This window comes from Phalacrocorax aristotelis, chromosome 10 (genome assembly GCF_949628215.1).
Source record: "Phalacrocorax aristotelis chromosome 10, bGulAri2.1, whole genome shotgun sequence".
Lineage (NCBI taxonomy): Eukaryota > Metazoa > Chordata > Aves > Suliformes > Phalacrocoracidae > Phalacrocorax > Phalacrocorax aristotelis.
The window spans coordinates 4540280-4561394 of record NC_134285.1 but is presented as its reverse complement, the minus strand read 5'-3'; the positions used below and the strand labels follow the sequence as shown (position 1 = coordinate 4561394).

At 46.8% G+C, this 21115-nt stretch overlaps 1 protein-coding gene across 1 annotated transcript; it reads right to left on the bottom strand.

Annotated features, from left to right (window-relative positions):
• Positions 1-1174: 1174 nt before the first annotated feature.
• On the bottom strand, positions 1175-20563 carry FBXL18 (F-box and leucine rich repeat protein 18). The gene is made up of 5 exons (XM_075104823.1): positions 20300-20563; positions 18883-19083; positions 16447-17987; positions 13388-13606; positions 1175-1633 (listed from the first exon to the last, which is right to left on the bottom strand). The coding sequence occupies exons 1-5, from the start codon at positions 20561-20563 to the stop codon at positions 1477-1479; spliced, it is 2382 nt and encodes a 793-aa protein (XP_074960924.1). The 3' UTR covers positions 1175-1476.
• Positions 20564-21115: the final 552 nt, after the last annotated feature.

The following is a 21115-nucleotide window of genomic DNA, read 5'->3' as shown; positions in this document are numbered from 1 at the left end:
GCAATGCAGACTTGTGCTAGTAGAAGGCTAACATTAACCTGCTCTTTACCGCCATAACCTATCTGAGCACAAGGGTTACTGCAGTCTGGCTGAAGATCTACAGCAGCAAGACAGATTCCCAGGCAGGTTCACACCTGACTGATGGGAAAGGAAGGAAAGTCCTCCAAAGCTGTGAGGTGCGTTTGCTCTAAAATCTAACCTGTCGGACCAGGCTTCCTATAAACCACTGATCACTGAGCAGCATTTGGGAGGGGCCATCTTGTGTAGAAAATGCTGACAAGGAGATGGGGGGCATCATCTTTGGATGACACTGGGTCTCCCCAGAAGAGCAGTGCTCAACACATTAGGGAGCTTTTAGGAGGTTACAGGTGGAGGAGTTGGACAGCTCCAGTTGATAGCTCTTTTGCAGAAGACAGACCCAGTGCGCTACCACAAAATACTCCTGCAAAAGGGAAATCTGACTGCCACCCAGAAACGTTGCTCCAGGAGTTCATAACTTGGCTTTTGGTACAGCTGTCTGATGCTTTCAAAAGTGCTCAGTAAATAAGGCAATATGAAAGTGATCCAGACCACTACTAACGCCTGAGGAAGTTCTGTGGAGCAGAGAAGCTGACTGAAATCACACTGTGAAAATACTTCATAACATCTCTAAAATTAGCATGAGCTCAAGGCATGGGATCTAAGGACAGAACTGGAACATTACATTCCCATCTACACTGCAAGACAGACTGCATTTAAATCAGATCTGAGCCTCAACTTATTCACTGTAGGCACCATCTACCCTAGGACAAGGATTTCCAAAAGAGCTGAGAACTTCTTCCACCAGACCAACTGATGGAAACAGCATCAGCAAGAACATACCATGGTCAAGGCGTTAATTACCTTGTTAGTCAGAAAATTTAAAAAACAAGAAGGGTCCTTGTGGTACTTCTCAATCAAACAAACCCTTTAAATATATGTGATTGCATGTGTGACTACAAATGCATATTTGTAACACAGAAAAGATGTGATGCACTTCAATTGAGCAACACATTTTTGTGCCTCTTAGCTGGCTTAGGCTTTCTACTTTGCCAAAAATTGACCGAAGTAAAGAATGATTTCCACCAACATCACAAAGCACACTGCCAAAGTACACAGGGGCCCTTAGGAAATACAGGCGACACACGGGAAAGAGCATTGTTAAGTCAGTTTCTCTTACCTTTAACTTCAGTAAAATAACAAAGCAATTCATATTAACTGCAAGGAAATAATCATCAGATTCCAGGAGCCTTTGAGACAGGATTTTCAGATGCAAGCAATATCCAACAGATGTTTCCCCACTGCAAAGGACCAGCTTTTTTTTATTTTGCAATTGCACCTATTTAAAGTGATTGTACAGCATCCAGTGAGGTGGCCAGGAGCTGAAGACGGGGAATCCAGGCCAACAAGAAGCTATTTCATGTGTTCACACTGACTGTCCTTTCCATGCTGTGACAGTCACCACCACAAGTTGGGAGGTTCCTCAGCCACTCTGCTTTTAAACAAGGTAATTTCATCCAAGTGCCGCATGGGGACATCTCTGATGACCTCTGTCAAGTCCTCATGAAGCAGAGGGAAAATGACGACATTTAATGCAGGGCGGTCCGCCTGGAAACTAAATCAGACACAGGTTATTAGCCAAGGAGAAACACAAATTCTCCAGTGCAAGGGAAGACGATTACAGGGATATAGATCACACAGCGGTGTGGGCAAGGAAGGGTTGTTCAGATGAGGCAGGAGGGGCAGCTGGAAGGCAAGGTCTTCCACTCTCCTGTGCATCAGCAGGGAGCGCAGGCTGGGCTTGCACGCCTTTGCAGTGAGACTGTTGAGCTGACACAAGCCCAAATGGGGCCGAACATGAGGAGGGAGGAAGAAGCTTTTAAAACTAAATTAATTAATAGATCAGAGCATACAGGTATTTCTTAGAGGACCAGAGATCCTAAGAGCTCTGCCCAAACTGCGCAAGGTGCTCAGAGATAACAATTTAAACCACCTACAAGCCAGTGGCAAATTGCAGAGCCATTAACAAAATCAGGCCAGAGCAGCGCCAGCCATCCCCTCGGGGCTGAGCCTGGGATTATCACTTCAGGCTGGGTTGCTCTGCATGCAGAGTCTACACGCTCCGCAATTAGAGCAGGAGCAAGTTTTAAAAGCTCAGATCTGCAGATAAGCATTTAAGTGTGCGGGCACACACACACACACTGCAGCCTCCTTTTTAATCCAAGTTGCAGAAAACCTGTCCTGGCACCACAGGAATTTACCCTAACAGAAACACTCACAAGTATCCCTGTTTGCCATTTGAATTTTGGGTTCCAGTTTCTGAATCTACAGCCTTAGCCTTTTGGTCCACTTTTAGAGAAATCTACATTTTCCTCCTGCCCTCCCAGCTCTTCTTGCCCACATCACACCACTGGGTCTGCCTTCCAGCACACAAGCCAGATCTCACAAGCATGAGAAAGGAGCAGCAGGGTTATAACTACAGAGCAGGGGAAGAGAACAGCAAAAGTTAAAGCCATTTATACAATGTAAAAAGAGCTGTACAAAAAGAGTCCAAGATCCCATCAGCAAGTACTCTACATGATAGCAACCTGGTGAGTAAGAGAACGAGGGGGGAAGAGAAATAGTATTACTCAGTGTAGCATAACAAGAGTTCAGCCTTTTAAAGATGGGAGGTAAAGGGAAGTTATGCTGTAACTTAAGAGTTACACCCTTAAGATTAAAAGACTTGTGACTATTAGCCCCATGCCACCAAGATGCTTCCTCTGAACCGTGTGACAAGGGCCAGTTCATTATCACTCTAAAGGAGGCAGAGTCAAACTGGCAGCATCAGTCCCTTGAGGCTGAATCAAGTTGTGTTAGGTCGAAAGAGGAATTCACTGCTCAACAAACTTCTCATACAGATGCGTATCTGGAAAATTCCCAGCTCATCTCTAGTTCTGAAATGGCCAGATCTCTGTCAAACAGAGAGGGAACGGCTGGAGATTCGGCTGCTGGAAAGACACATGAAAATCCCAGGTAGCAACAGAGAGAGCTGATGAAGAGGCCGTGAGAGACTGGCATTGCCCAGGGAGACAGAAAGGACATTCCCATCCACAAACGATTTGGAGTACAGCTGCCAAAAATGTAGCAGAGAAACTCCCATTCCAAGGCTAGTTGCTCAGTCCTGGTGAGTAAATTAATTTGCCTGAACATAAGTAGCTGCAGGAGTAAGGATTTCCAGCATCAAACTACCCAGGGCAATTTTATATCTTTCTGCATCACAGACCTGCCCTTCAAGCCTCATGCCTAAGGGCTGGCAGAAAAGGACACTGCTCCTTGAGTGGATCTGGGGGCTTATGTAGGAGCTGCACGGCTTCTTACTTCCACAGCACTGCCTACAAGAAATCAACCACCAAATAACCGCTGATCTGGGAGGCAACTGGTAAAGTCTGAAGTGTAATCACATAAAATACAGCAAACGTCTCTTTGATAGTCCCTCCTCTGCCTCAGTTCTTCATGTTTCTTATCCAACACCACAGTCCTGCAGAGAAAATCATGTTCATAGACAAAGTTTACTTCAGTTCAGCTAAGAAGAAACAGCCATCTCCCCAAGGCAAAGAAACCTCTGCTTCTTTCTTTGTATATAGACTCTCCCAAATTAGATCTGCACGCTGCCTTCTCACCATATACAAAATTGTAGTTTATAAGCAGCCTTTACATGTAGCTATAAAAATGAGAACCTAGACAAGTTTAGATGACAATCTGCCACCAAGACAACTGAAATACCCCAACACAGTAAGTATACCTTCCAAAGAGGCTGGATTTATAGGAGAGGTTTGAACTTGATCTTTTTTTTAACAAAAAAAAAAAAAAAAAAAAGAAAAAAAGAAAGCTTTGTAATTTCGCCCCCCCCCCCCAACAGGAAACTGTATGTTACTGAAAACCTTGTAAATTCCATACCCCAGCAAGTTGACGCCGGAGAATTCTTTCCACATACAATTTGCGTGATTTAAGAAAAAAAAAAAATCAAATGCACATGGTTCACTATTATTCTCAGCTAAATGTGCGTGCAAAGCCTCTCCTTTAACTGCCTGTTAAAAAACACCCTGATTTTAACGAGCAGCTGTCATAATGTTAAACTGGGATTAGCAGTTCCCAAAAGCAGACTCCCTCTGCAATCTACGCTGCTTTAGTCCTTCCCCGGAAGGCAATTCCTTTCTTCATACACCTGTCCAGGTGGGCTAGATTAAGTGAGAAGCACTTAGAGCACTAGTTCAAAAGGCCCCGGGCATGGGGAGGAGATAACAAGAAGGGGAAGAGATTGAGTTAATGAGTTGCAGAATAGCTCCTGTAATCTTCTTGACGGTTCTTTCCTCATTCCACACCTGGATGGACTTCAAACTGGATCCACCTCTGCAAGCGCATGGCTTGTAAAATTAAAACCCGAAGGACAGAGAAGGATGTCGACCTGGGGAGACAAAAGAGCTGCAGTTTCAGACATGAAACCCTGCTTTTTTTCCAAGGGAAAGAAGCCAAGGATATGCTTGCTTGCTTGCTCTCTCCTACAAAATCTCCAGACTAAACTCATCATGATTAATTAAATGAAAGCAAGTTTTCTAGGCAACTGACTAGCAGCCCCTTCAAAACAGATCCTTTAATCAGAAACAACCACTGGGATAACAAAGAAAATACCCCCTGATACATATTTTCCAGCATAGCCTCTGGTCCAGCAGACTCAACGGCAAACCAACAACCACCCAGCGGGAACTTTTACAAGGAGGTCTCTGAAGCATCCTCGTTTGGATGTGGACACATAGTGGGCCTGGCTTCGGCAGCCGGCTGGAATCATCCATGGAGCTGGGAAACGAACAGCGAAGCACAACCTGTGTCAAAATTCCTCCTGGTATCAGCAGAGGTATAACCTCACTCTACTCTATAGTCAGATCTTGAAAAAGTTGCATGTGGCTGAAAGGGTTAATGGCGCTTTGTTATTTGCCTCCAAAATTATCCCAGGACAGGTGGGGACCGGACACAGTAAGGTTATTTTCAAGTGAACAGCTTGGTAAATAAGCCTAACACTACGGTCTCAATTACTTCCAACTAGCGTGGCAGGATCCAATAAGTAGGTCAGGGACAAAGTCAAAAAGAAAAAGTCTAAAGCAAGGCTGCACTTTGATCAGATTTCCTCGATTTTAGCAAGACAAAAGAGTCACTCCCTGGAATGCAGTTACCTCTTGGCAAACACTCTCAGCGTGTGTATTCTGACATACCTCTAGAGAGGCCACCGAGTCCCCAGGACTCCACCTGCTGATAAAGCTAAAGGGCAGCCCAAAGCCGTAGGAGAATCTCACCAGCCAGCCTGTAACCATGGATTATGCCCCCCTGCAATTCCCTGCACCTCAGACCCCAGAAGGCAACAGCTCTACTGCATTAGGTACTGCTCAAACTTACTTTCCCTTACTTGAAGGAAAGGAGAAGGCAGTATTTGGGACTGAAGAATTTATTTCCCCCTTGAGATTTCCAGAGAAACCTAAGAAAAGCCCTACACCAAACTCAGACATCTCAGCACATCACACTTCACAAGAGCTGGCAAGCAGGAGTAAAGGCACACAAGGTGGTATAATTAAGCACTGGAACAAAAGCAACACACACCAGATAAAATGAGGAAATACTGTGTATCAGGAGTGGATCAGGGCCAGATTTTTGAACTCCACAAACTGAGGTGAGCTTATGGGAAAAGAGGCTCTAGAGAAGGAACGTAAGGAAGGAAACCAGGAGAAGCTTGATTTGGGGGAACAGAGCACAGCAGAGGCTGAGCGGACGTGGACTCCGGTTTGCATGGCTCTAACAAACACAAACCAATCTCTGCTCCAGACACACACCTTCTTCTTCCTCCTTTTACACTTCCCCCACAGGCCAGTGAGCTGCTCCTGGAGAGGCACAAGTTTTTCAAGAGAAGAGAATTCAGACCAACTCACTTTTTGCCCTGTACGCAGCTCTTTCACCTACATGCACAAAAACCCTGTTAATCCTCCGCCAGGCACAGCATAAGTCTGTTTTCGCTGGAAAACTCTCACATCTGAAAGTTCAAATGTGGCATCTGTCTTGAAAGCTTCAGCCAGCAATACCTGAGCCAGGCTGGAAACTCCCATCCCTTAAGCATGGCACGGTGGAATGGAGGAAGTGCCAGGACAAGCTGGAGCAGCTGACAAGCGGCATGACCCAACATACATATACACACACAGACTTTTCTCATCTTTTCAGGGAAGGCCAGACATACGCTTAAAATTTGTTCCACTGGCCGTGCCCCGAACTCAGTACCAGGGAACTGCCAAAGCTCTCCTCGCTTACAGTGACTGCCAATAGTGTAAAATGAAGCTTCTCTAGAGCATCTTCCAGCCACACCACAGAAACTGCAGGTGGAATTCCCCCAGGCCCCTTCCTCTGGGAGCAGGGAGGACCCTTGCCCCCCCTCACACCCCCCAAGAAACCTCCCAAGAGAGGTCCAAAGCCTCCACACACTGAGTCTAAAGCAGACACATTCCTTAGTGCCATTCTCACTTCCAAGCCTGCCAGAGTTCCAGCACTGAGCAGCCTTCATTTTCTAACCTCAGAAATGGACTTCAGGAGTTCCCAAGGAAACCCACTGTGATTCTTCAGGTTGCTCTTAACTCCATACAATGAGATAGTTCCTCCAAAAAGGGTTTTCCCCTAAGGGTGTCTTCCATCCCCTCATGACAAACTGCCATTCTCCCAAGGCTTGTGATTTCCCCTCACTTTAAGTCCCACCACTGCAGCCTCCAACCTGAGACGCAGGAGCATAAATGGGACCCTGGAAGTCATTCGCACACAACACTGCCAACTCTTCCATCATCTCCAATGCAGCACCTTCTGCCACTGCATCGTGTCTTGTGGAAGGAGCAATACACATCAGACTCATCCTGAGTAGAGGCAAATTACATCCCTCTACTGTGGTTTCTCTCTGTAAGGCATGAATGACACTCCACTACTTCTCCTGTGAAGTGAACCACTTGCAGACTGAGGTTCTTACATTATTTTGCCGACTGAACTCTGCATCAGTCAAATGTGACCGGACGACTAGAGGGGAAGGGAATAAGAACCCAAAGAGCGATGCCAGAGCACCCAGGACACATCCTAGGGGAGTGCTCTGCCAGAGCAAGCTGAAAGTTATTTCCTAATCTCTTCCACAAATTAAAAAGCTACTGCAATAACTGCTCAATTAGATTTATTTTACTATGGAAATGCTTTAAAGCTGCAGTTAATGCTTCCGTTCAGCCTTTCACACCCTCATGAAAAGAAAGCATGACAGTACTACTCCAATATTATTTCTCAGCAAGAGGGAGAGGAGTACACTCCTTGAAACCTATTTCATGCACAAACCAATCCACCCTCTAAGGAACGTTTCAGGACTGAATTCCCTTCAAAACACATGAGCTAGCAGTTACAACAAGCCATTTGGGTCAACCACAGGAATGCATTTAAGAAAAGGGTATGTTAGTGCCCCAGAAGAAGATACAATAATATGCCAAATTGAGGATGGTCCCACAAGCCGTGCTGGCTTGTAAAGTATTTGAACCCACCCAAACGCACATCCCTGGTAGAAGCAAAGGTGTCTGAGCCACACCTCAAGCAGAGTCAGCCTTCGCCAAGCCCGCCAACAAATTCTTGGGTAACGCAAGCTGACAAGGATGCAGTTTGTTATTCAGTCTGTGACAGAATGATTCAGGGGTTTCTAAGAGCAGGAAATGAAACAGACAATGAAAGCTGGAACAGGATGCTAATGATTCACTACACCAGTCTAGCGATACATTAAGTCTTCTGCAATCAGACGCAGGGCCTGAGCCCACAACATGCTTAGGCTAGCGGAGTGGGATTGGCAGCTACCGTGCTGCCTCTGGGATCCAGGAAAGCCAGCGGTTTACTGAGAGGGACTTTTTCAAGGTCAGAAGGAAGAGAAGGTGATGAAGGGATGCAAAGCCAGCTTGAAAATCTCAAATAAGCCCTGGGTGGTAATACCAGCTTTTTGCAGCGTCAATACAATTGCACCGGTCAGGTGGGCAGTGCAGGAGGGATGCTGGAGGACTCTGCTGAATTCAAAGATGATCTTGCACTTGCTTACTGCCCTAACAGCTCCCTCCCACCCAATCTAACAGTAAAAAGAATTACCCAAAAGGGGTTTTCTGAGGGCGAGCCCACAATGAGAATCCAGGCAAGAGGAATACTGCAGGGATATCCAGGGCAATAGCAACAAGGGAGGGTTAGCTCCAAGGTGAGCAAAAATTCATTTGTGATAGTTCAGTCCTGTGCCAAACACCAAGAGAGGGACTGGCTCACTCAGCACCTTCCAGTTTCATCCCCATGCTCCCATCTGGAAGCCCTATATCTGCAACTGAATCCCAGGAGGATGCTTCATCCCTTCAGTGAACATCACAGCTCTCACAGCCACACAGGGCCACTGGAATCAGCAGTTTAAGAAAAGGTAAGTTTCATCCAAGAGTTTCATGTTAAAAAAGGACAATAACAAGCAGGTGATAATTTAGGTAATGCTACAGAAGCTTGAATAGGAAGATCTAATTCAGACTGAAACAGCTATTCCTGGAAAGGGGCAGGAGTCCTGTTGTAAAAGTCACTTCAAACTAAGTGGTGCTCATACATGACACAGGCAGAAGAAGGAAGATTAAGTTAGTGTTTCTCTTTCTGTGGGTCCTGGATCCCCAGAACAGGCAGATTATCCTAAGATTGTAAAATTCTCTGCACTTTCCAGCAGTGGTTAACCCTCAGAGTCACCCGAGTCTCACACTCGCCATTTGCTGGAGACAGGTAGGCAGCGTGGCTAGAGGAACAGGGGCAGAGAGCTCAAGGTAGGACTGCCAGCCCGCCACTCCCCACCCCACAGCTCCTGGGGGATGCTGCACCAGGGCCCCAGCCAGCCCCAGCCCTCGGCACCTTCTCCCAACAGCTATCCAACCCCAGGAGATGATGACAGCGCTTTTGGGAGACATGAGCAGCTGAGCCCAGCTGCCCACCCCCCACCCCAAAACACACTTCAGCTGCACCACCGCCTTTTGCTTCCTGACCACGCTCTCTACCATGGCTTAGCTTGGATTGCATTTCTGTAAATCACACCACACCTCTACGCCTTGACACTTTCCCCCTATGTATGAAGAATCCCTAATGACATTGCACTCAGTTTTTTTCTGTTTTGCTTTGGGTTTTTTTTTTTCTGTTGCTTTCTTGATTTTTTCCAAGGTGTTTTTTCAAGGACTTTTCACAGGCTTGTATCGTCTGGTGTTGTAGAGTCCTTGAAATCATTACAATGATAGGAGCTATCTATATACTTAAGCTAAAAATGACAAAATTCTGAAGGAACATACTGGAAAATAAAATCTGTCCTTGAGGCCAAGGGGCTATTTGCCAAAACATTTCCCACCCCCTCTTCCAGCCTGTTTTCTGCTGGTAAGCTTCACCAGGAAAACAACGTCTCCTGCATATTTGTGAAGTGCCCACTAACCATGCCATGTAGCTGTGCAACCCTGAAGTCATCCAAATTCCTTGCCCGCAAGATTTCTGGGGCAGAGAAATACAGGCGTATAAATACGATTATTTAGCATGCAACACATCAGTAAGCAGTGGGACACCTTCCATAGGTCACAGCTCCATCTACTGACTATTTCACAAAATAACAGTGTGGAAACCCTCGGGGAAAGCTGTTCCAAGCAAGCCCCCTCCCCTCAGACTGAGTTTTGGACACACAGCTCCTTGCAAGCATTTAGAAAGAATTCCAGCACAGCAACTCAGCCCAAAAGGGTGAAGCAAATCTCCCTTTTCTGCAAAGAAGTCTCTTTGCACAGCAACAGGTCTGGGGTCACGCTTGAACCTACAACCATGGGTCCTCAAATTGTGGTATTTTAGTGTTTCTGGAATTACCACTGCAGTGGTTTTAACAGAAAAGTTATTTAAACAAAGACAACACACGCTTGGAGCGAAGCACTTTGTCTAAGTTAGGATCCAAGCATAAAAGAGAAAACACTGTGTTTGTTAGATCTACTACTATATGAAGTGCGGCAGCAGCTGAGCACCATGTGATAGGAAAAAAAAATGTCATTTTACAGAGAAACTGAGACTAGACCACTGTCACATGTGAAATCTGAGGAAGATCAGGGAAGTGGATATGGATCACTCAAGCCACATCTCCCACTCTAACCACTAGGTCCTTCTAATGTGCACAGCGTCTCCCTGAACCATGAAGATTACCCCTCCCATTCACATAGAAGAAAAAAGAAGAAAGAAAAACACTGCAATGATTTATCTGCCCAGAGGGAAACAGTCTTCTCTAAAGCTCAGAGGAGACCTTGCCCTTGCAAGCCTCTTGTTTGCTGATGAGGGCTCCAGATGAGTGCTGTTCTGCTTAGAGCGTTTCATTGCAAAAGAGGCAGAACTGAATCAGAGCTTTTAATGACTTAAATACGTAAACTAATTTGTCCCAAATAGCAGCAAACTTCAACCAGAAAGCTGCCCTCAAGAAAGCTGGACACCACAGGGCCTGGTTTAGAGCTGTCACAAGACTAACAGACATGAGAACAACTCTCTTTTTGGGCCAGTAGAACAGAAATACATAATACTAACCTTATTTTACTGTCAAAGGGAAGCGTTTGAGAATCAGTTCCGGCTTTAACCCATCGGTGTGATGCAGGAGATTTAACACCTAAGCTCCCATCACCACACCCTGTATATACACCATCTTCCAGTACAACTCCGCAGCTGAAACCAGTCTGTTCTCTCCCAATCGGTCTCAGCCTCTTCTGTGATCCAAACCCTCCTGTGCATCCATGTCTCAAAAAGGATTGCACTGCACTAGACTGCATTTTCAAGCCCTCCCAGCCCTACCACCTGCAGCAAACTACCCGTGCACACCCAGCCTGAGGCCCTTCCAGTTCCCACTCGCATTTCTTCTCTTTTTAGAGGAGAATGGGAGTCCCTTTGGCCCCACCTCCCTGTTCAAAACCAGCAATCACTTGGCTGCTTTCAGCCTAAACAAGACCATCTCCATAGCCCTAAAACAGGAACTCTAACCCTTAATAGGACCCGAGTAATATGGATCAATTCCCCCAGCTCAAGAAAGGGAGCAAACAAAGAAAGGCTCACAGCCTTGCCTTCCCTGCTCTTGCCTCCTCCTTCCCACCCACTCCCCATGTTTTCCCCACACACAGTGTCTGCACACATTCCAAATCAAAAAAAAAAACCAACCAACCAACCACCAACCAAACAATGGGATAAATCACCTTACTTCATTCTGGCACAAGGATATATAACTTCAAACTTGCTGCCCAATGGGCTTTTCCAATTTAAAACTCGGATTAAAGAGACGCTAGCAGCACATTTTTAGAGGAAGCCATGCTGTGTGAATTAGGGCCTTATCCACAGGTTTAAGCAATGAACTAGCTCACACACAGGCTTTACTGCATGTCTCTTTGCCCTTGGAGTAGCAGACAAAATGCAGTCAAGAGAAAGTCAATTCCTGACCCCATCTGAAGGCACATTTGTGTAAGGATGAGTGTGGGATCACTGGAAAAGACACGTGGTTAAAAACTCACTGATGGCTCGTGGAAGACTCCAGGCTTTGCTTACACATCATTTTCTGTATTTTGTTCTTTCCATTTTATTACTAGAGACAGTTGCATGAGAACGGGATCTTTGTTGCTTAGGAGAGCATCTGCTCCCACTGCTTATCCTCCTCCTGAAGTCATAATCTTACGTGACATCAAAATAGTTTCCAGAGCCACCAATTACAATGTCATAGAAGATTATGATTTCAGGTGTAGAATTTGCAGTGGGAGCAGATGCTCTCTTCAGCAAGAAAAAAAAAACAAACTACCACCACCACCACACTTCAAAAATCTTGTTTTCATACAAACGTCTCTATTAATAAAATACAAAAGAAGAAAAATAGCATGACAGCCAGAACTGTTGCTAAATATAAAAATAGTTTTTAATCTTTCCACAAGGCATCAACTGCTCTTTGGAAAGTTCCTAGGGTTTAAATTATTAAGAGGTACAGAATGGAGTGAAAATCCATTCATGACAGGGAAAAGGAGGGAGAAAAGACTGCAGAACAGCATATTTCTACTCAGGAAGCAGACATTAAAGTTTTGGGCAGTACTGCAACGGCATCTCAGAGGGGAGGGCAAAACACAAAACGGGAACTGCGGATTCTTGGTTCTTTCTAAGGATCCCCAAAGCACAACCGAAACCTACCCAGAAATGTTTTTACAGATATGAAGCCCTGTGAAAAATAAACTCAAAGACTGCTTCTTGCATCACAAGGAATTTACTTAGATGTTTCCAACAATCACTATCCCAGAAGGACACAGAGCCTTTTAAAGGCAGTACCAACCAACCTCGTGCGCAGTCTGGTAGGTAGCTAATATAGTCATAGGCTCTTCTGGATTTGATCCGCGGAAACAAGCCAAGTGTAATAAGTCAGTTTGAAGCTGGAGAAAGGCTGGAGGGGGGGGGAGGAGCACCCTTTAGGATGCAGTAATAATGCCATGTGATTTGAAATTTTTATTAGAGCTTAACAGGGCAAAGCAACAGTAGGTGACAAAGAAAACAGACTGAAGGTGGAGAAAAAGCCTTATAGAAAAAAAATAATAATGGAAAGTCTGTTGCATGGGAAATATTTTGTAAGACGACTGCCACTATTAGAAGATTTCAAAATGCCAAGCGTAATTAAAAGCTCTCTTTTCAAATGCAGTTCACGGCTCACACACAAACGTTTCCCACCACGTGAGCCTCAGAACACTGCAAGGGGCCAGGCAAAATGCATTTAAGAACTGCCAAACGTGCAAAGGCAGTTTGTACCAATTCTCCCACACGGACCCCCCCACCCCCGAAGAAAAACCCTTCACAACAACCCTTTAAAGGCTTTGAATTGCGCTGCCAGGGGATTATCAGTAAGTGACATTTACAAGTGATTAGAGGATGGAGAATTATCTTAGTCACTTGTGGGAAAGGAGGAAAGCTTCAAGGTCAAATCTCTCAGTACTTAAAATGTCGGCAGATGTTTTGTTTACACCAAAAGTGTCATTTGATTTATGATGGAGCTTTACATTCAGAACTTCAACTCAGCCAACTGAACTACAGAGAACATGGGTGGGAATGGAATCAAAAATTTATATAATACCTTCAAATATTTCACTGATTCACTTTTATTTTAATAAGAGGCTAGTTCATGTGCCAAGCGGTTACACAGTACCTATTAGCTTCTTGGAACAAGTGCTCCAAGCCATATAAACCTTGGCAAGCGAGCAAATGGAGATAAATCTTCAACACCTCCAGAAATCCCACATCAACCCCTTTCCGCACTCACCTCCGGACAATAGATTGCTGGAGATTTTTGCAAACGGTAAGAGATTCTCCCATAAACATGTGGCACATGATGACCTCAAGGCAGTTGGCCATGAATGACATCACTGCGTCAGACTGCAGAGTCCCACTCCGAGAGACGATGCAAAGCCGCTGGAGAGAGGAGCAATGACTCAGTGCCTGGAAGAACTGGGCGCCCGCAGAGAAGTACGGCTGTTCCAGCCTGCAAGAATAAACAAAAACAAGTCAATGGGCAATTCATGCTTGGGCTGCTTTCAGACAAGAGGGAAGACAACACATTCATGGGGGGTGGCAAACGGAGCAACCAGTGTTCCCCACCGCCTGTGTCACACATGCGATAACCTAACTGGCTGTGCCAGCAGTATGGCACAACAAACTCAGCACTGCAAGCTCAGACCTCTTGCTTGCTAGTTATTCTTGAACAGTGTGTGCTAAAGGACAAGGACACAAATAAGAAGAAAGGCCCTAAACTGCAGAATTCTAGCGCCCACAGGGAGAAACCCTGGTTTTGCAAGTTTTCCACAAAGCCTGTTGGGTAAGATGAGCCTTAGATCTGACCAGCAGATCCATTCTGGTCTTATGACAAGCACAGCCTGGCTTTTGCTACCTGACATCCACCAAGCAGCTGATGTGGATTTAGGGACTTATTGTTCCCAGTGCACCAAACACTGATCAAACCGGTCACCTTCAGTTTCCTGCCTAGAGAGGAGCAGGCATGAAAATCTCACAACCCACCCACACATGGTGATGCAGAAGTTGGGCCTCTGAGCCAGCAGTGACCACAACCAGCCCTTCCCAGTCAGGGGATGGCAAAGGATCAAAACTACTGCTCTCCCACTGGAAGAAGAAGCATCATCAGTTCAACCTTTACCTGAAACACTTGGCCCAGAGAAGAGAGACAGGATCCTCTATCATGGCTATCCACAATCTTACATCACAGCCCAGAGCAGGACAACAAAATGACATGGTGAAGCCAGAGCTGACCAACAAAGGGACCATGTTTCAACTAGCAGCGTAACTGGATGAGTCCCTCACAGAAACCAGTCCGCAGGAAGCAGAACCTGCTTGGGGCTGGTGCCACCAGGGGAGTACGTCTGTTTAGCACAGATTTATTACAGGGCCTCCAAGTACTTGGGAATCCCAGTCATTGGGTCAGCAAGGCCAAGAGCTCCAAGATTAATCCATTAGGTGATAACAAGCTGTCCGTCCCAACCTGATCTGGATAATCTCTGCATAGGCTTTTGTAGTACGGGGGAGGGGGGGAGGAAGTATCTCAGCAACTTAACCCTGTTAATTGATAAATTTTGTTTTAGAGTCTCAGCCTGTAACTGCTGGCCAGGTAGCATTGCCTGAAGAGATCCTAACTGCCCACGAGCGCTTGGGTAATAGCTTAAAATTAATATTAAGGAGATGGGAAGCCTCTCCCAACTTTCCAACAGCGTTACTGGGCCCCTGCAACCTCACAGCAGGTTTTTAGGTTAATCTCTGTGACACAACAGACAAGCTTGCAATACTGCCTTTCGCCCGCTAGGTGACAATGTTGCTTTGGAATAGCCCCTTAAACTAGCTTCTCAGCCTGTAAAATGGGGAGGGGAAAAAAGGGTAGAAGCAGCAGAGAATTAGTCAAATGAAAAAGAAGCTGCATTATAAGGAGGAAGTGCTAAACATGAAAATCCCCTTAAACCTATATAAAACCTTAGATTTTACTCAAGAAAACAATTACAGCTTACATTGAAACGCCTGGCTGTTACAAGGAGACTCCCTTGTTCTTCCTTTATTCAAGGCTCTACGCTGCCTCTCATCTTTATTGCTCTTGGCCTCCATTTCAAAGTCTCTGGAAAGTACAGGGCCTAGACTGGGTGAAGCAACACTGCACACCCAAACCTCCTTCCTCAGATCTTAGCTCTTCCATGGCTACTTAGTCTCCTAAAGATTAGCAATGCATTCACATGACCCAAGCCATTAAGCAACTGAAATTCCAACACCTGCCATCCGTTGGATGAAAGACCAACATTTTCCTTGCCTGTTATAAATGAGAAGCGGTGGAAAATGAAAACTCTCCTGAGGTGTTTTAGCCACCCTGGCTCTCTTCACTATTGCAATGGATCAGGAACACACAGACAAACACCAGCCTTGGCTGATGAACAATAAATTTAGTCACACTGTCTTTGTGATCACAGGAGTGACCTTGCTGTTACTACTATTAGGCATTTTAGACCCATTTTGTGAACAGAGGATGATAACAGGACTGACAAGTCTAGCAGTTTCACCAACAGAAGCTGATTTAGGGGAAAAAAAGAAGAAAAAAAAAACCAGCTTTCTAAAGTAATAACATTTGTGTTCATATGGACTGGTGCACGGAAACCACCACGGTTCGTGCCCTTTGCTTTCATAAGCACATTTTGCCTACTGTGAAGCTCCTTTATTCACCCTTTAGGATCAGATCTTTGGTAGGATCCTTTAAATCCCACCAGGAGAGGAACACCAACAGGACAAACTCTACATTTGGAATGTTTGCCATACATTATCAAGAAAAGAAAAAGAAATTTAAAAAAATAAAGAGGCAAGATTTTAATACAAACCAAAGGCAGAAAAATATCTCGTCGGGAAACCTAAGGAGAGCTCTATGTTATCCACACATTGTAGCAGTCTCTTCCTTCCTGGACGTTTGAGAGATGTACATGTACACAAGGCCAAAAAGTCAGCAAAGGCACATAGCATTTAACCCAGCCCTGACAGGCTGCTAGCTCCCAAATATGCAGCATCCACTCTTCCTTATCTAAAAGGAAGGCAGTTGCAGCATAGAGACTTTTTGCTCTTAAAACACAGGTTAAAGGGCATATCCTGAGCCCTCAAGGACAGCATGCAATGCCTTCCTGTTCTCCACAAATCAGGAAGGAAAATACCCAGTTTTCAAGCCATTACAGCTACTTTTGACCAGAACAGGAACACTTGCAGTTTTAACACCAGCCACAACAAACCATACACTACATTTCTGGCGATCCACAAACAAAATGGAGATGTTCAATGGCAGCCCCTCACCTGAGATCTCTCAAACACTTGCAGTGTTTCAGCATGTCCATGAGAGCCGACATATAGACCACTTTCCCCATCATGCCCAGGTTGGCCAACGAAAGAGTCCGCAAATGCTGGCACTGCAATCCAATACTAATAAGCCCAGAGCCAGTAAGAATATTTGGCAGTTGTGCTAAGGTGAGGCTTTGCAAGTAAGTCAACTGGCTAATGGCAGCCACCTCTGAATCCCCCACGCTTTGCGCCCGGACACAAGGAGGCAATGAGTTCCAAATTGCTGGCTCGTTGCGGGGCATGGCAGAGGAAAAACTGGACCCAATTATTTCCAAGGTTTCCAAAAATCGGAGGCTTCCCATCAGAGCCCAGAATACTGAAGATTCTACCTTCTGATTTGCCTGGTCTGCTAAGTTCCTCGGATATGTCTGTATCCCAATCCGCACTTTCTTTCCAAATGTTTGGGGTACCAAATTAGATGCTGTGGGAGGCTTTTCCACATTTGCAGCACCATCTGTGATGGAGCAAACAGGTAGTGCTAATGAGAGCAAGTGCTTTAGCCTGGACAGAAGCTGGCACAAGTGATTCCCTATGCTTTCTGAGCTGTGATGGTGAGCTGCGGAGAGGTTGAGGTGTCTCAGGTTGCAGCAAGACACTACCAGGCTTTCCAGAATGCTACTGTCAATGTCATCTTCCGCTTTTCGAAACAAGGACTCCGGAGCCAGACAGTGAACACAGCCACTGAGATTCAAACTGGTCAAGCTTTTAAGATCCTTCCCACCATTAATAACCCTCTGGATCAGGTGACCACCAGATAAGGTGCATCGGCTAAAGCTGAAGTAGAAAGGGTTGTTGAACTTCAAGTGTTGCAGGAGCCCAGAGCCATTAATCCAGGCTTTAGGCAATTGTAAAGCATCCAGACGTACATTTCGAGCCATAGAGTCCAGGAGGTTTTTAGTGGCTCCTGTCTCCGCAAAGCTACCAGGGGCAGAAATAAGGAAGGCATGAAGGTTCTCAGGTGTCCGATCACTCAGCACCGCCAAGTACAGCCTCACCACCTCCTGATTAACGTAGCCAGGAGCCAGCCTGGCATAAAAGACACGGAGGTTCTGGTAATGGGGGACATTGCTCTCCCCTACCATTAGCTGCCCAGAGAGCATAAAACCTTCTCGCGAGCGGTCGAGGATCTCAAAATAAAGCAGCAGTTTCTCAAGGCTTGTGCAGCACGGGACAACACCGTATGATGGTGTGTAAAGGGTTTGCTTCAATTCCGAGACACGGCTAAGAGTGGCTTTACACTCACTGCTTAGCTGACTGGCATCGAAACCCGGATTTACATCTATCGCCAGGGAGCGCAGGTGCTGGAGCGTGGACAGCATCTTTGAGAGACGGAGAGAGGTGATGTGGCACCCAGACAAGTTCAGTTTTACCAGGTTCTTGCATCGTGTTACGTGATCAATAGTGGAGCTGGGCAGCCAATAGCACCCAGCCATGTTCAGCTGGTAAATCTCTTTTCCGATATCCCTCATCAGTTGCTTCACTTTGTCTTTGTTTACCTGTACTCAAACAAAACCAGATTCAATGAGATATATGGCAATGGTGCGTACTGACTCAGTTTCCCATCTGAAGATGGGGTTAATCTAAGTGCTAACCACTGTTATGTGGCTCATCCAAAAGTCTCAGGACGCTAGCACAGTCTAAGAATTATTATACTGCTGGTAGCTGGCTTAGTCTGCCATGCTTTGGACCCTTAACATTACACTTCCTTTAGCTTCTTAGTTTATGCAGTTCTGCATTACTGACTGTGAGGCCAAATCTGTTCAGCAACTGATAGTGGAATAGTGGACCATCTCCATTTTCTAACAGCAAAGCTATTTCAGCAGAGCTAGCTATCTGTGGAAACTCAAATTGAAAGGAGAATCCTTCCATTCTCCTTCATCCCGCTTCCTCTTTTGGAAATGAGTAAGAGAGGCTTCCCCTTGCCTGTACTTGGTGATACAGTCTTCATAAAACGTATCACCCTTCATTCCCAAGCTTTATTTTTGTTATAACACAGATACAATTTCTGGCTTAGCTGACTGCATGCCTGACAGAAATATGCACATGATTTTTTTGCACAACAACATGGAAAACATATTTTGAGAAAATTATAACTTTACACAACCACAGCTACAAATGGAAAGTCACATTTACTTTCATTTTAGTTTCCAGAAACACAGAGAAGATAGTTATATAAAATACCGTCACTGAAAACTAAGGGAGCACAGAGCTGTTCTAACAAAGCATTCTGGAAAACAAATGCTTTTATAAAACAGTTTATTGTTTATTTGATTTCAGAGTTCAAGAGCAGTTCATTTATGCAGACACATAGGAAAGTTCTATTCCTTGGCATTTTTTCAGAAGTCAGATTTGTCTTCATAGCTAACAGAAGAAGCAAGCTACTCTCCCCACCTTATAGTCTTTCTGAAGTAAAACTGTATGGGTTAGACTCTTGTCAAGGCAAAGTGTTGCAAGTTTCCTGCAGGTTCTCCTGACGTTCAGGACAAGGTCTGTGCAAGGGACGTAACTGAGGATGTGCAAAAGGATCTCATCTGAGAACTCCATCAAGTTGACGCCATTGCTTTCCTCCTCGCTCTCCCCACTTATGATCTCCTGGGGGGGGGGGGGGGGGGAAGGGAAGAAAAAGAAAAAAAAAATAGAAAAGCTACTAGCTCAGAAATGTCAGCAAAGATTGTGAGAAAACAGATACCCCAACTCTCATAAGGATTTATAAACTGAGACAAAACAGAAACACTTAAATCCTTACGTATTTCCATCTGCAAGAACAAACCAAAAGCTTTCCCTTAGAAGACAACACGGAGGTAGTGCAAAACTTCACCCAAAGCCACAGTACCTTCACTCATTGTTTTGCTGTTGGCTGCTTTAGAATGAGGAAAAAAAAGTTCACATTCATTCTACTTTTGCCACTTACTTTGCAATGGAAAGCGACTATCTCCCATTCTTTCTAAATATAATGCAGCAGTCACTTTCTACATCTTTTCTCTAAGTAAGTGCCATCCATTTCAATAACCGTAGGAGTTACATAATCATATATATATATATACACACACACAAAACTGCAATCCCGCATTGGATCACCCGTAGCTCTTCTGCAACATGCGTACACCTCAGCAATTGAAACCACATGACTGACAGCTGGGCTCCAAAGGGGACAAGAGAGCCCCTTTGCTCCCCATCCCAAGCTGCCTTCCTTCCTTCCTTCGACACCAGGGTGACAACAGGCACCCCAGCAACAGCACCCCAAACCCGCTGCGACCGCCTGACAACAAGGCAACAGGGTGCGCGCTGCCTTGTGCGGCGCAAGGACTGGACACGGCCCTCAGCCCACCCCACCGTGATGATGGAGATTTCAGGGGGAGGTGGGGACTTTATAAAACTCATCTTTAATAAAACTCAAATTGGCATTAATGCCATGGCATCCCCTAAAAGGAAGGGGGAAAGCTGATCCCACCTCGCAGCCCGCGTAAACCCCCCCACAGAGGCACCCCAGAGTGGGGCGATTCTGGCGCCCGTTAGACGGCGGCAGGCCCGCCTCAGGAACCGGATCCCCGAGGCCTCTCCCGGGCCGAGCCCCGCCGGCACCTCCTGGCCCCGCCGCCATTTGAGCCCCCTCACCCCCCCCGGGGCCGGCTCCAGCCCCTCTCGCCTCACCCCCATCCCTGAGGGGGGCCTGGCTGCCCCCAACCCCACACCAAGGAGACGGCGGCGAGGGACGAGCCCCGCCGCAGCCCCGGTTAACGGGCCTCGGAGGGGCCGGCGCGGAGGGAGAAGCGGAGGGTGGGAGGAGCCGCCCGCCGCCCCGACTCACCTCTCCACAGCGGAACATGGCGGCGGCCGCGCGGTCCTGCCGCCGCCACCGCCGCCTCCTCTGGGCCCCGCTCAAACCGGCCGCCTCCCGGCCTGGCTCCTCGCCGGCCCGGCCGCCGCACGGTTCTTCCGGCGCTGCCATGACCCGGCTTCCGCGGCTCGCCACACCCCCACCGCCCCCTGCGCCGCCATCTTGAGCGTGGCCCGGCGTGTGGCGGGAGGCTTCAGCCGCCGCTCGGCGCCATCTTGAGAGCGGCGCCGCCATGACGGGAGTGGCGGGTCCATGTTGGGATGGCCGCATCAGCTGTGCCGTCCCCGTAACAGTTTAGACATCTCTGAGGGCGCTCTCATCTTGAAGGCAGCAGCTCTCAGCCCCGAGCGGTGCAGAGGCAAAACCCGGCTTGTTCAGAGGGCCTGGTTCCCTCACCTCTGCCCCAAGACCACCGGTTCTGGGCATGGGAGACAGCAGGATCCAGGCAAGCGGCTGCTCGGCGTCCTCTGCCCTGGGCAGCTCCCAGCCACAGGCCCTCTGCCACCCCAACAGCTGACTCACAGCAGGCCTGCACCCCGCAAAGCCCTGAGTCGGCTCTGAAAACATAAATCCACCCTGCAAGGAGCCATGGGGCGCAGCTGTGACTCAGCAGGCGAGCGGGGGGGCAGAGGGAGCCCTGCCAGGCTGTTCTGCGGCCCCCAGGGTGCTCGCTGGGTTAGCACCCTTGTTTTCTGGGGAGGCAGCGGAGCATTTGGGAGAATGATCCTCTGCCGGTTCATGCTGTGGGCTGGAAGCAGCTGGGACATGGAAGACAGGACACCCATG